Genomic DNA, 15,836 nt, shown 5'->3' with positions numbered 1-15,836 from the left:
CTTTTCGTTTTTAAAATGAATAGCTTGGCCTGATGTCAAGCTGTTCATAGCTCGTCATTCATGCCGTGTCACTTCTTCACCGTAAGCCGTATGAATTAAAATGATTTGGTTCCCTCCAAGCCCTGTGAAGGTCTGGTTCGAACTAAGCCAAAACAATGATAAAGCGAGGACAGCGTGCACAGTGGTTTTGATTAAGGCTGCATAATTACATCCAAATCTGGCACGGGAGCGTGACTTGCTTATGTGTTTTGCGGAGTTAACTTCTAGTATTTCAATTACAGTCATCTCCAAATGCTTTCCGTGATTAAGGTTCAATTAAAAAGCTATTTAAGAGAAACAACTCTGCCGAAAGTGTTCGCAAGATAATTACAGGCATCACCACGAGCTGCGGAGATAAAAATTTGCTTTTAAAAACTTCGAGGTTAACCCTTGTGCAGGAGAAAAAAAACACTAATATATAATTTTTAACGCCTATTAACATTAGGAGACTATACTTTACAAAATGAAACAAATGATAACAGGCTGTGCAGGCAGAGGTAAGGTGATCTACTAGGATGAATATATGCTGTGCAGCAGCTGAAGTGCTCATTTAAACTGAAGTATGGAAATCAAACTGAGAAAAATGTTCATTTTGCCACACTGATGAGAACAATAAAGCGAGAAAAAAAAAAAAAAAAAAAAAACACCCACTTTCTCTCGGAATAAAAAGAAAAGCCACAGTGGAAGCAGAAAGCTCTTTGTGTTGCCAGACGTCCACTGTACGACACTCGAAAATCCTGACAGTGGAACAGTGGAGGGAAGGCGTAAAGAGAACGAGGGCCGTGGGCAGCGTTTAGTAGTCATCCACCAGGCTGTTGAACAAAAATACATAACGCATCTGTTCGCAGGCTGAAACAGGTTTGGAGAGCGGCTAGTGGCTGAAGTGGACGACCTTCTGCAACAACTTCTACACATCAACTCAAAGAAATACAACACACACCATGGCGTTATGGCCAAAACACCATGGGCCTGTATTGATCACAACACAACAAATACCCAACGAATGTAAGAATGCACAGTACTGCGATGTGACATTGGATATGAATTTGATTTGGGAAGGTTGCCAAATCAGCCCGTTTTTGAATAGTTTAACAGTGTACAGTTGTGGTCAAAAGTTTACATACACTTGTAAAAAAACATAATGTTATGGCTGTCTTGAGTTTTCAATAAGTTCTACAACTCTTATTTTTCTGTGATAGAGTGATCGGAACACATACATGTTTGTCACAAAAAACAGTCATAAAATTTGGTTCTTTCATAAATTTATTATGGGTCTGCTGAAAATGTCACCAAATCTGCTGGGTCAAAAATATACATACAGCAACAAAATTTGTCAATTTTGGTGATGTAGCGAGTTGTGTCAATCAAATTAGCTTCATGTCATGGCCTCTTCACTTCTTGTAAGTGATTCTGATTGACTACAGCTGTTGACTTCTCATGAGCCCATTTAAATAGGGCTCATTTGACCCAGTGATTAGACTCAGCTACAAAAGCTACAATGGGAAAGTCAAAGGAACTCAGTGTGGATCTGAAAAAGCGAATTATTGACTTGAACAAGTCAGGGAAGTCACTTGGAGCCATTTCAAAGCAGCTACAGGTCCCAAGAGCAACTGTGCAGACAATTATACGCAAGTATAAAGTGCATGGAACAGTTGTGTCACTGCCACGATCAGGAAGAAAACGCAAGCTATCACATGCTGCCGAGAGGAGATTGGTCAGGATGGTCAAGAGTCAACCAAGAATCACCAAGAAGCAGGTCTGCAAGGATTTGGAAGCTGATGGAACACAGGTGTCAGTCTCCACAGTCAAGCGTGTTTTACATCGCCATGGACTGAGAGGCTGCCGTGCAAGAAAGAAGCCCTTGCTCCAGAAAAGGCACCTTAAGACTCGGCTGAAGTTTGCTGCTGATCACATGGACAAAGATAAAACCTTCTGGAGGAAAGTTCTCTGGTCAGACGAAACAAAAATTGAGCTGTTTGGCCACAACACCCAGCAATATGTTTGGAGGAGAAAAGGTGAGGCCTTTAATCCCAGGAACACCATGCCTACTGTCAAGCATGGTGGTGGTAGTATTATGCTCTGGGGATGTTTTGCTGCCAGTGGAACTGGTTCTTTGCAGAAAGTAAATGGGATAATGAAGAAGGAGGATTACCTCCAAATTCTGCAGGAAAACTTAAAACCATCAGCCCGAAGGTTGGGTCTTGGGCGCAGTTGGGTGTTCCAACAAGACAATGACCCAAAACACACATCAAAAGTGGTAAAGGAATGGCTAGACCAGGCTAGAATTAAGGTTTTAGAATGGCCTTCCCAAAGTCCTGACTTAAACCCCATTGAGAACATGTGGACAGTGCTAAAGAAACGGGTTCATGCAAGAAAAACATCACATTTAGCTGAACTGCACCAATTCTGTCAAGAAGAGTGGTCAAACATTCGACCTGAAGCTTGCCAGGAGCTTGTGGATGGCTACCAAAAGCGCCTAGTTGCCGTGAAAATGGCCAAGGGACATGTAACCAAATACTAATGTTGCTGTATGTATATTTTTGACCCAGCAGATTTGGTGACATTTTCAGCAGACCCATAATAAATTTATGAAAGAACCAAATTTTATGACTGTTTTTTGTGACAAACATGTATGTGTTCCGATCACTCTATCACAGAAAAATAAGAGTTGTAGAACTTATTGAAAACTCAAGACAGCCATAACATTATGTTTTTTTACAAGTGTATGTAAACTTTTGACCACAACTGTATACATGTTTACATATACTAGAGAAATGTGGATGACGTTCCTTAAGGAATTCTCCTGAATAGGGATGTTTCTGATCTGATCACATGATCGGAAACCGGGGAAATAGGGGGTCAATCACATAACTTAAACATAAAGATCGTAATCTGGTGGAAAAGATCCAGATACTTATAGAGCCATCCGCTACTTTCATCCATGCTTCATTTTCCTCCAAATTACCAAAACAGTGTTGACTCTCGGGCACACAAAAGCTTAATCATTTGCACGCTCTGGCTCCATATCTCTCTCTCTCATTCTCTCTCTCTCTTTCTCCCTCCCTCAATCTCTCTCCCCCTCTTGCAGCTGATGGCACGTTTCCTCTTGCTGAAGGTGTGGAATATGGAGCTACACTAGGTTTTTTTTTTGTCTCCATTAAAGCTCTCTGTGAAACTCACAAGTAACTAATTTACACAAGGAGTCATTTATTCTCTCTCGCTCTCTTTCTCTCTCTCTTTCTCTTATTCTCTCTCACACCCAGACGCAGCTGATGGAATGTTTCCTCTTGTTGAAGGTGTGGAATATGGAACTACACTAGGTTTTTTTTGCCTCCCTTAAAGCTCTCAGTGAAACTCACAAGTAACTCACCAAAACACGATTATTACTGTCTTCCTCCCAAAAATACCAAATACCAGCATTTAAAAATAAGTATCATAGTTTTAATATTGTGGTTATTAATACAATTTCATTTTTTTTTAAAGTTACTGACATCACTAATATTAATATAATGTTATTTTATCTATCTAATGCTGATTTTCATTTACATGTAAATGCTCATTATTAGATGCTTAAGGAAAGTGACAGATTTTTTTATGTTTTGTGAGTTTTAAGTGTTTAGATCAATTTATTAAGCAATCAATTATTATCCTTAAGGAAGTGCAGGCTCGTACACTATAAGACTTTTACAAACACAGTTTTTGTGTTTAAATGGTATATGTTTTGACCTTTTCAATAATAATGAAAATGTATTTTTAAAAAAAACCTTAAGGGACAATTTTGATGTTTTTTTGTTTGTTTGTTTGTTTGCTTGTTTTACTGAATTTACAAAGTATCGGATCGGGACTCGGTATCAGCAGTTAATTAAAGTCAAATGACTTTGATCAGGACATCCCTACTGCTGACAGAACAAAAAACTCTTAAAGTGCACTGAGAGAACACAGAAAAGAGATAACAGAGAATCCTAATTATAGCATGAGGAAGAACCAATAACTAGAGTAGAGCTGAGATTTTAAAGGAGAAAACCTTAAAAACTCTTGATGTTTCTGTATCTCTAAGTTTGTGAAACCTCATTGGTGCTCATGGAGGTCCTATCTCACAACTTTCAGGACATAATTTATCTTCTGCCAATGTCTACTTTAATTTTTTACATTTTTAAATGTTTATTTATGATAAATGTTAAATAAATGTTTTCACGGAGATTCTTTGTCTACAAAGCTTTTTCCAGTAGAGATCCTTCCAGCCAGAACTCGTGTGCAGGACGGCCCGGGCCTGTTCTCTCACAGCGTCCCGTCACAGTCTTCCCCGTGCTGTAATTACCCCTGATTGTGGGTTATGTATGCCCGCTGTCAGACAGGCTGGCATGGGGCTCCATCACAGACTGCAGCTCTGCTCTGGGTGGCACACATCCATCTACACACACTCCGGCTGCAGGCGGGGTGACCATGGCAACATCCATCACCCGGAGCCAGGACTAACACTGAGAACGCTGCTGTTTATCTCAGCGCTTAGCATCTGCGCGCAGGCATGTGTGTACCGCGAGGAGACCGACGCAGCTCCACATCACATCCACACTGAGAGAAAGAGGAAGCTTACGCTCCGAGAGCTCCGGTATTACTCACACCCAAACACTGCTCCAGATTTATTTGTTTTGTATGAGCTTGATCTTAACTACAGACAAATTTAGGCTCCCTTTATATATGTATAAGAAGGAAAAAATATATATACTGTACTTTTCACACTATAAGGCGCACTATCAATGAACGTCTATTTTCTGGTCTATTTTTATACATAAGCTGCATTTTAAGAGACAAAAGTAAAGTAAAGTAAGTAAAGTTAAGTAAAGAAAACTGTAATGACTGGACGGTAATCTACACAGATTTCTCTCCTAAATATCGATTATTTGGGTGAGTAAAGCACTTCCGTGTATCTACACAGTAAGCTTAGATTCCCAAATTTCTCCAGCACTAAAGCTGGAGCATTAGCCTTAGCGGCTAACTGCTAGCTAATCCCGCCCGACAGGACTACACTGAGGAACCCTGAGTGTTCCGGTAAGCCAGGGCGATATTAGCTAGCGGTTCATCTCATTTAGCTTGTTTTAACACGGTAAACACGCAAACGACAGTCCGATATATACTCACTTTTGAATGGTGAAAGAGCTAGCACAGTTAGTAGTTAATGCTAATACTCCTCCAGCAGTGCTAGCCAGGGTTAGCAGCAGGCTACAGGTCGATAATACTCACCTCTGAACGTAGAAATAGCGGTTAGCGGCTAATGCTACTCAAGCCCCGGTGCTGGAGAACTAAACTGAAACTCCTGTATAACTCTGTACTTCAGAGAAGTAGCTTTACTGCTCCTTACAACCTGACTGAAAGAATTATAATCCTTATAATAAGAATTAAAAGGTGCACTGATGATTTTTAAGAAAATTAAAGGATTTTAAGTGCACCTTCTAGTGTAAAAAAAAAAAAAAGATCCGTTAGAGCTATATCTATGATTTTATTTATTTATAAAACTTATGAAAGTATAAAAGCTACCTGCCATGTTTCAGAGAGAGGAATCCTAACAGGCCACTTTTTGCCCCAAGGAAGTTTCAGATTAAATTTTAAATTAGTCCAATTTCCAAACACGTGATAGAATTTGGTAAGGTCTATTCGGGGGTCCTGGAGAGGAGGGTTTGTCGGATAGTCGAACCTCGGATACAGGAGGAGCAGTGTGGTTTTCGTCCTGGCCGTGGAACACTGGATCAGCTCTATACCCTCAGCAGGGTCTTGGAGGGGTCATGGGAGTTCGCCCAACCAGTCTACATGTGTTTTGTGGACTTGGAGAAGGCGTTCGATCGTGTCCCTTGTGGGGGGTACTCCGGGAGTATGGGGTACCGGGCCCTTTGATACGGGCTGTCAGGTCCCTGTATGACCGGTGTCAGAGCTTGGTCCGCATTGCCGGCAGTAAGTCGGACTCGTTTCCAGTGAGGGTTGGACTCCGCCAAGGTTGCCCTCTGTCACCGATTCTGTTCATAACTTTTATGGATAGAATTTCTAGGCGCAGCCAAGGTGTTGAGGGGATCCATTTTGGTGGCCTTGGGATAGCATCTCTGCTTTTTGCAGATGATGTGGTCTTATTGGCTTCATCAGCTCGTGATCTACAACTCGCACTGGAGCAGTTCGCAGCCGAGTGTGAAATGGCCAGGATGAGAATCAGCGCCTCCAAGTCCGAGGCCATGGTCCTGAGCCGGAAAAGGGTAGAATGCCTTCTCCGGGTTGGGGAGGAGGTCCTGCCTCAAGTGGAGGAGTTTAAGTATCTTGGGGTCTTGTTCACGAATGAGGGAAAGATGGAGCGGGAGATCGACAGACGGATCGGTGCTGCGTCAGCAGTCATGCGGGCGCTGTACAGGTCCGTCGTGGTGAAGAGAGAGCTGAGCCAAAAAGCAAAGCTCTCGGTTTACCAGTCGATCTACGTTCCTACCCTCATCTATGGTCATGAGCTTTGGGTCATGACCGAAAGAACGAGATCACGGATACAAGCGGCCGAAATGAGTTTCCTCCGCAGGGTGTCTGGGCTCTCCCTTAGAGATAGGGTGAGGAGCTCAGTCATCCGGGAGGGACTCAGAGTAGAGCCGCTGCTTCTCCACATCGAGAGGAGCCAGTTGAGGTGGCTTGGGCATCTGATTAGGATGCCTCCTGGACGCCTCCCTGGTGAGGTGTTTCGGGCACGTCCCACCGGGAGGAGGCCCAGGGGAAGACCCAGGACACGCTGGAGGGACTATGTCTCTCGGTTGGCCTGGGAACGCCTTGGAATTCCCCCGGACGAGCTGGCCCAAGTGGCTGGGGAGAGGGAAGTCTGGGTTTCCCTGCTTAGGCTGCTGCCCCCGCGACCCGACCCTGGATAAGCGGAGGAAAATGGATGGATGGATGGATGGATGGATGGCTGATAGAATTTTCTGCCCCACCCACTTTTCTCTCACGTGGGTTGCCAGATTGACACAGTGGCAAGCAGTGTTTGTCCCTCCGAAGTTAATCAGTGAATATATAAGTTTAAGTGTTCAAAATGCCAGTCTCTAATACACTACTAGTTGTGGTAAATTACCCAGCTAAGGTTAGCAACCTTACTGAAGCTCAGTGATTTCCTGTCTAGCAGAAAAATAACCTGCTCACTCGTTTCCATGTCTGCTATACCTGGCAACCCTGAATGTGGAAATGGGACTGGTGGAATGGCGGTGGGCAGATTTGGAGTCTAAATCCCACCGTACCACACAGTTCAAATAAGAAAATACTGGCTGAAGCTCTCTGTTGCCTCTGCTGGTGGAGGAGAACATGCCACGACACATAAAAGCTGTGATTAAAAATCAGGGCTATTCCAACAAATATTGATTTTTGATATATTAAAACATTAGTATGAACCTGAACTTGTTTTCTTTGCCTTATTTAAGGTCTGAAAGACCGTATTTTCAATTCCTCATTTTCTGTTAACAGATGCTCTAAATGATGATATTTTTATTTAGAATTTGGGAGAAATGTTGTTTATAAAATAAAACAAAAATTCAGAATGTAAACTGCTCTCAGATGAAACTGTTTCTGAATCTAAACTATGATTGAACACAAGACATTAAAAAAGAAAGCTTTTAATTACCCACTAATGACTCTTTACATAAAATCATTTATCATTTAGAAGCTATTTTTACTCTCAATGCATCACTTTTCACATTTTCTCAATTCTAGCCCACTTTCCATCAGTTCCATCAGTTATATGCCCCTCGTTTTTGATTATGACTGAGTGGGGTGTGTTTGCCTGGGCAACAGCTGATAATAACTGGCTAAAGGCTTCGGCACTGAATGCTCATGTTTACAGCTGGAATGTGTGTGATATATTTACGAGGTGTAAAGGCAAGGGACTTTCACTCGGCAGCATCTGTAAATAGATTTATTCTGCTGACTATTTTTATCCTCCCTTTAAAGGCTGGATAGTCTGAGGTTTGACAATCTCATCATTCATCTGATCCTTCAGACCAGCGTACTAAACCACCACATCTTCTACAACACATTCTGGACTCGACTACTGAAAGTCTCGGACTTGACTCAAAATCGACTACTAAAATTATTGGTCTTGAATCGGACTAAACTACTAATTGTCTTGGTCTACTAAAAATCTTGGTCTGGACTCTGACCTGACTACTAAAATCCTGGTCTTGACTCTCACTCAACTACTAAAAGACTTGGCTTTGACTCGGAATCGACTACTGAAAGTCTAGATCTTGACTCGGAATCGAATACTAAAAGTCTTGGTTTTGACTCGGAATCGACTACTGAAAGTCTAGATCTTGACTCGGAATCGAATACTAAAAGTCTTGGTTTTGACTCTGAATCGACTACTGAAAGTCTTGGTCTTTACTCAAACTAGACTACTGAAAGTCTTGGTCGTGACTTGAATTAGACTACTGAAAGTCTTGGTCGTGACTTGAATTAGACTACTGAAAGTCTTGGTCGTGACTTGAATTAGACTACTGAAAGTCTTGGTTGTGACTTGGAATAGACTACTGAAAATCTTGGTGTTGACTCTGACTCGACTACTAAAAGTCTTGACTCAATACTAAAGGTCTAGGTCTTGACTCAGACTCGACTACTGAAAGTCTTGGTCTTGACTCTGACTTCACTACTAAGTCTTGGTCTTGACTCGGAATCGACTACTGAAAGTCTTTGTCTTGACTCGGAATCGACTACTAAATGTCTTGGTTGTGACTCGGAATCGACTACTGAAAGTCTTTGTCTTGACTCGGAATCGACTACTGAATGTCTTGGTTGTGACTCGGAATCGACTACTGAATGTCTTGGTTGTGACTCGGAATTGACTACTGAATGTCTTGGTTGTGACTCGGAATCGACTACTGAATGTCTTGGTCTTGACTCTGACTTCACTACTAAGTCTTGGTCTTGACTCGGAATCGACTACTGAAAGTCTTTGTCTTGACTCTGACTTGACTACTAAGTCTTGGTCTTGACTCGGAATCGACTACTGAAAGTCTTTGTCTTGACTCGGAATAGACTACTAAATGTCTTGGTTGTGACTCGGAATCGACTACTGAAAGTCTTTGTCTTGACTCGGAATCGACTACTGAATGTCTTGGTTGTGACTCGGAATCGACTACTAAATGTCTTGGTTGTGACTCGGAATCGACTACTGAAAGTCTTTGTCTTGACTCGGAATCGACTACTGAATGTCTTGGTTGTGACTCGGAATCGACTACTGAATGTCTTGGTTGTGACTCAGAATCGACTACTGAAAGTCTTTGTCTTGACTCGGAATAGACTACTGAATGTCTTGGTTGTGACTCGGAATCGACTACTGAATGTCTTGGTTGTGACTCGGAATCGACTACTGAATGTCTTGGTTGTGACTCGGAATCGACTACTGAATGTCTTGGTTGTGACTCGGAATCGACTACTGAATGTCTTGGTTGTGACTCAGAATCGACTACTGAAAGTCTTTGTCTTGACTCGGAATAGACTACTGAATGTCTTGGTTGTGACTCGGAATCGACTACTGAATGTCTTGGTTGTGACTCGGAATCGACTACTGAATGTCTTGGTTGTGACTCGGAATCATCTACAGAAAGTATTAGTTGTGACTCATTCTCAGCTACTGAAAATCTTGGTCGTGACTTGGAATCGACTACTAAAGCAGATTAGAAGTGGTAATTATATTTTTGGTCATACCGCACAGCCCTAGTCAACTGTTCTTCTATTACTAAAGTAAGTCTAATACCAGAGCTTGGCATACGCATACGGCCTAAAGGAAAGCTCTAGAAACATACTGTACATACATTACACCAAATCAAAACTAAAGACACACTCTGTCCATAGCAATTGGTATAGATTTACTCTCACACTGCTAGCACCTTTAAAATGAAACACATCAGTTAAACAAAATAGAGTATTTTCCTCCTCAGAGCAAAGAAGAAGCAACACTTGCTCTGCTTTTAACTCGATGATCTCTGTGTGGAAGTTCAGAGCTGCGGGGCAGTGAGAGGAAAACGAGGGTTTAAATCACACACACACACACACATATATATTACCTCAGTGTTGAACAGTAACCTCCCAAAGAGAAGCTTGGCCTCCTGTAACCCGCCTTCCAAGTATACAGCCCCTGGAGCGAGAGAGGTGAAAAGCAGGCAGAGAGAGAGAGAGAGAGAGAGAGAGAGAGAGAGAGAGAGAGACACAGAGTTACACTTACATCAACAAAGTGTTGAGTTCCTATCAGATAGACGCTAATCTTCATGTTAGATTCGAAGTACTACAAAAGTGGTCTAAGGGGACACACTCACACTTCTCTTCACACACGCGCACACACACACACACACACACACACACACTTTTAAGACCAGGATTATGTAAAAGAGGATGTTGCGAGTAAAACATGAATATTAATCCTCTCCTGAGGTGAAATTACATTAATGAATTAATTTACCTGGAGACAGCGGAAACACGCTCTCGCACTCGCGGGGGAGTCAAATTTAGCATAACAAACTCCGCGCTACAACTGGTGCCATCGCACGCTCCTCTCTCGCTCTCTCGCAGAAAACTTTGAGAAATTGATTTGCACCCGAAATGAGCCGTAATTGCTTCATTAGCGTCCAAAAGGGATTTTTTTCTAATTTAATTTTTAAGCAAAGTGACCCCAGGGGGGTTCCGTCCCCCCCACCGCCGACCCAGCAGCTCAGATGGGAATGAAACAAGACTCTCAAGGTCACTTGACAAATAAAAAGTAACATTAAGGAAAGAATACAGGCTTATACTCTGAAAAAGGGAAAAGTTCCACAGTTCTCTCTTTGAAAAAAAAAATATAGTCCAAAGATACAGTAGATCAGCCAAGCCATTTAAGGATTCTGGCATGTGGCATGTGTAGTTTAAAACCGGGAAACAGGGAATGCTAAGCTAAAATTGCTAAAAAAAAAAAAAAAAAAAAAAAAAAAAAACTGACTTAGATGGTCATCAATTTCTCCTCCAAATATAAACAGATGTCCACCTGAAAATGAAATCCAGATTATGAAAGTCTTAACACCACAACTGATGCTCTCATACATTAAGAGGCCAAGAAATTCAGGTAATTAAGTAACTCTAGACTCTAGTTCAGCACAGCTGTTAACTGAATCTGAATCGACTACTAAAAGTCTTGGTCTTGAATCAGAATTGACTACTAAAAGTCTCTCTCCTGACTCGGACTCGAATACTAAAAGTCCTGGTCTTGACTCAGACTCAACTACTGAAAGTCTTGGTCTTGACTTGAACTAGACTACTGAATACCTTGGTCTACAAAACAGAAAGTCTTAACACAACTGATGCTCTCTTATGCATTAAGAGGCCAAGAAATTCAGATGATTAAGTAACTCTAGACTCTAGTTCAGCACAGCTGTTAACTGAAAGACACTTTAGGGGACTCTACCTCATAAAAGCGATTGAGAAAATAAATAATTATGGACATAAATGATTTTGTTTTCTTCATAGTTTGGATGACTGCAGTATTAATCTACAATGCAGGACATACAAAAAACACTGAATTGAAGGTGTACAAACGTTTGACTTTTACTTTATATTTTGAATTTAGCGTTAGTAACAGTGAGTGCAGTTCATCTGCCAGGGTCAAACATGCCTTCCTCGTCCACAGCCATATTGTACCTATTTCCATTCAGGCCTGTTTGTTTTATTAGCTGCAATATAGGAGCGATTTGCGGCAGTTTGGGCTCCGAGTACTCGCGCAGTACATTCAATTCCGAAATCAATAAGCAGCGGGCAAATTGAGCGTGGTGCCGCATGCGGCCCTTTTATTTCCGCTAATGGCCCATTTTGCTCCGGGGCGCGCCCAAACTGGCCCGTCTAAATGCGAGGCGAGGCTTTTATAGACGACACAGCACACACTGATGTATCAGAGATTTAGGCTAGAGGAGCACGGCACTCTCAGATCGACTCACTGGAACCTACAAAGCGCCGTTGACCCATTTTTGTGTCAGGCGATGTTCACTTTGTCAGATTATGCACTTTGGGTGGCACGGTGGCTTAGTGGTTAGAATGTTTGCCTGCCAGCGCTGGGGTGTTAGGTTCAAGTCCGTATCTGGGAGCAGTTTCCATATTCTACAAAAAAAAAAAAAAAAAAACATGAGATCAGGTAAAGCATTAACATCTGGCCCGTGAGGTTGTTTGAGCTATAATGAATGATAATGATGAAATAAAAAATAAAATGCTTCTCTGGTGAGCTTTAGTTTACACACCTCCCCCAGCTCTCTGTCGGGCTTAGCTCCTTACAAGAGCTTTTTTTTTTCCTGGCCATGTCCCAACCCATAGCCGGCGCAGCAGTAGTGTATTGGACCATGTATCTGGCGACACAGGTGCGATCCTGCATGAGGTGGTGTGTTTATTTATTTATTTTTTTCTTTTCTTCTTGGGTTTACCTGCTTTGAGATCAACTGTTCTGCAATTGGGTTCAACAACCCTCTGGGCTGGAGAGATACTAGTTTGTAGCACTTAATCCCATTACACTTAATTTTCCAAAACAGTTTATTTTTTTTTTTTTGTGGCCGACCATGTAATGGCTTGGAAAATATCTGGCCCGTGGCCAAACTTAGTTGCCAACCCCTGCTCTAAAGTCTCAAAAAACTAGAATATTATTGAAAAGTTACTTTATTTTAGTAATTCAGTTAAAATGTTTAACTCATTTTATATAGATGTATTACAAACAGTGATTCTACTCTCTATTTTTTTTTATTGTTGATGATTATGGCATACAGCCAATGAAAACTCATAAATCAGTGTCTCAGAACATTTGAATACTAACAGACAAACTGGTACTTTTGGCAGTGTGGGCAGTGTGCCTAATCCTGCTGGAAAATGAAATCTGCATCTCCATAAAAGTTAAAAAGTCAGCAGAGGGAAGCATGAAGTGCTGTAAGATTACCCGGGAAAACACTGCACTGAGTTTGGACTTTATATAACACAGTGGATCAACACCAGCAGATGACTTGATTCTCAAACCCTTAAACGATCAGTAAATTTTACATTTTATCTGGAAATTAAGGTACAGAGTCTGGAGGAAGAGTGGAGAGACACACAGTCCAAGCTGCTTGAGGTCTAGTGTGATGGTTTGGAGAGTCATGTCATCTGCTGGTGTTGGTCCACTGTGGACCAACTGCGGATAACTTTTATTGAGGTGCGGATTTCCTTTTCCAGCAGGACTTGGCACACTGCTTACACTGTTCACACTGCCAAAAGTACCAATTGGTCTTATATAATATTCTAATTTTCTGAGACTGTTTGGGGGGTTTTCATTGGCTGTAAGCCATAATCATCAATAATAAACAAATAAACGCTTAAAATAAATCCTTCTGTGTGTAATACATCTAAATATGAGTTTAAAGCACAGTACAGGTGCTTTTTTTTCTGAGTGCTGTATTATTGTGCAGAAAAGGGAAGACAAAGACAGAGCCACTTTCTTTTTTCACTCAATGATGAAATGATGGAGAACAAAGTGCAATCAAACGATGATGTGTGTGTGTTTCTGGGCATGAACCCTTGGCAACAGTCTGACATCAACAGCAACGGGAAGGCAAAGTGCAAATCAGAATATACTAAATATATACTGCATTTTTCTGAAAAAAAAAAAAAAAAACCCAAAGAACCTTTTGATGGCGGTTAGAAACCGAATAGAACTTGCAGTCGATCAATTGACCCTTTCTTTGTTTTCCCCGCTATGGCTAAAAGACATCCACTCCCTCAGGGAAGCCATCAATCTGTCAATTGGCCAGCAGTAGGTCATCAGACGAGCAGGTCAATTGGGGATCGGGACAAACCGTATCAGAAACTTCAGCTCCGACCAGCTTTATAAAGAGAATTCTGACAGATTCTGGCAGATTCTGGCAGATTTTTACAGACGGACATCCTCTCTGAGATAAAAGATTTAGATCACATTTTCTCCGGCCAGCGAATGCCAGTTTTCTCACTGTTAAACTTGGCTTTTTATTCCGATGACGGTTTAATATAAAAGCTGCCAGTATACCCCAAGGGTGCGGCCAGCAAATGCGCTCGCCGGCAGAGCACAGGTGCGCCCTCCAGTCTCCCGTTAGGATTCCAGCTGGACCATGTGTGCTCTGTGCCTAAGGATACAGCTGGCTGTGTTTTCACAGGGAGAAGAAAAGGGGTCTGGCCCCTGCTTTCCCTTAAAGGCAATAGTTTCCAAGCTCGCAAGCTTGTAAATACACACTGGAGAAACATCACCACTATACACACTCTTTCCCATCTCTCTCAGTCAGAACAGAACAGAAGAGAACATTTATCTCACGCAGTTTCAGTCTTCTGCAAGAGCTACTGAATTTCAAGTGTCAGAGATTGCCATCAAATTGCCCTACACTAGAAGCTGTGGATCATCTGCACGAGCTCTTCCCACTGAGATTACAACAGCAGCTCACCATATGGTTCTGAAAAGGTCATTGAGCCATCAGGGCAACAAAGAGGTCTGTTCTAGAAAATTTCATGTTGGAATATCATGAATTTGACTGTAACATGGGATAAAATGGGTTGCCTCATGATTCTTGTGCAACAGAATGATATACAGCTCTGGGAAAAAAAAATTGTTTGAGCAAAATGAACATTGTTTTATTCTATAAACTGGGGACAACACTGGATGCCATGGATACCCATTTTTTGACCAGTCTCTTCTTATTATTGAAACATTAGTATTGAATTTAACTGAGGCAAGTCAGACCTGCAGTTCTTTAAATGTTGTTCTGGGTTCTTTTGTGACCTCCTGGATGAGTTGTCCATGCCCTTTTGGAATAATTTTGCTCGATCTGCCACTCCTGGGAAGGTGTTTCACTAGTGTTCCAGGTTTTCTCCATTTGTGAGTAATAGCTCTCACTGTGGTCCACTGGAATTCCAAAGCCTTAGAAATGAGTTTGCAACATTTTCCAGACTAACAGATGTCAATTACTTGGGTTTCTCATCTGTTTTTGTTTCTGATCTAATTGCCAGGTGTGAGATAGAGGAGTATGAAGTTAACCAACGTTGACCTGTATCCAGTACTTTTGATGGGAGGAGTCGGGAAGTTGGGAATGAGGTGGGAAGTGATCATTCAATATCCTGACCTCATTAATGCTTTTGTAATTGAATGCAATAAAAGTCCTAAGAGCAATGATTTCAAAATCTGGTACAGTTAATCCAACAAAAACAGAAAAAAAAACATGATTTCAGAAGAAACAATGAATGATTAGGTGCCCCAGAACTTTTGTCCATATAGTGACTCACTCAATCCGCTGTCAGTCATAATGTTCATGAGCTATAGATGCTAAAATCTAATAGCCTTCACAGCAAGTAACGGGCAACACGGCTCTTTTACAGTTATCCAGTACCCCTCTAAATATTGACTTTTAAGCAAACTCTAAACATAGCAGATCCCTCAAACATATGGGCTCATTCATCTAGGGCCAGACACAATTAGCACAGCGTTAGCAACCGCTCGCCTGTGAAGGCAAAACAGTGTAGTTAGCTCAATATAGAGAACCTCATCCTCATTCAATGAACCATCACGTTCAATTACCTCGGCGCTCACTACAGTGTCCTGCACATCGTGAGTCAGCAGAAAATTATTGCTAGCTCATTGTGTTTCTTTAAAGTCGATGGGCCTTTAATTCAGTCGGATTGGAGCAAGCTAGTGAGACCGAGAGACCTATTAACATCAACTCGCATCAAACACATTACAGGCAAAATGCTAACTGCTGGCTCAAAGTCAACTTTAGATACGGCTAAAAAGAGTGGAGAGC

General features: G+C 41.7%; 1 protein-coding gene across 2 annotated transcripts in view; it reads right to left on the bottom strand.

Moving 5' to 3' along the window:
* The window catches only part of drosha (drosha ribonuclease III), a 220,371-nt gene that overhangs the window by 102,533 nt on the left and 102,002 nt on the right, over window positions 1-15,836 (bottom strand). For both annotated transcript variants that reach the window (XM_022666045.2, XM_022666046.2), the window contains exon 22: window positions 10,107-10,177. In XM_022666045.2, coding sequence (XP_022521766.2) covers window positions 10,107-10,177 — 71 coding nt within the window. The remainder of the gene's footprint in view (window positions 1-10,106; window positions 10,178-15,836) is intronic.

The sequence above is a fragment of the Astyanax mexicanus genome, chromosome 15 (assembly GCF_023375975.1).
Source record: "Astyanax mexicanus isolate ESR-SI-001 chromosome 15, AstMex3_surface, whole genome shotgun sequence".
Lineage (NCBI taxonomy): Eukaryota > Metazoa > Chordata > Actinopteri > Characiformes > Acestrorhamphidae > Astyanax > Astyanax mexicanus.
Note: the sequence above shows the minus strand (reverse complement) of the source record. Positions and strands in the feature narration are given on the sequence as shown.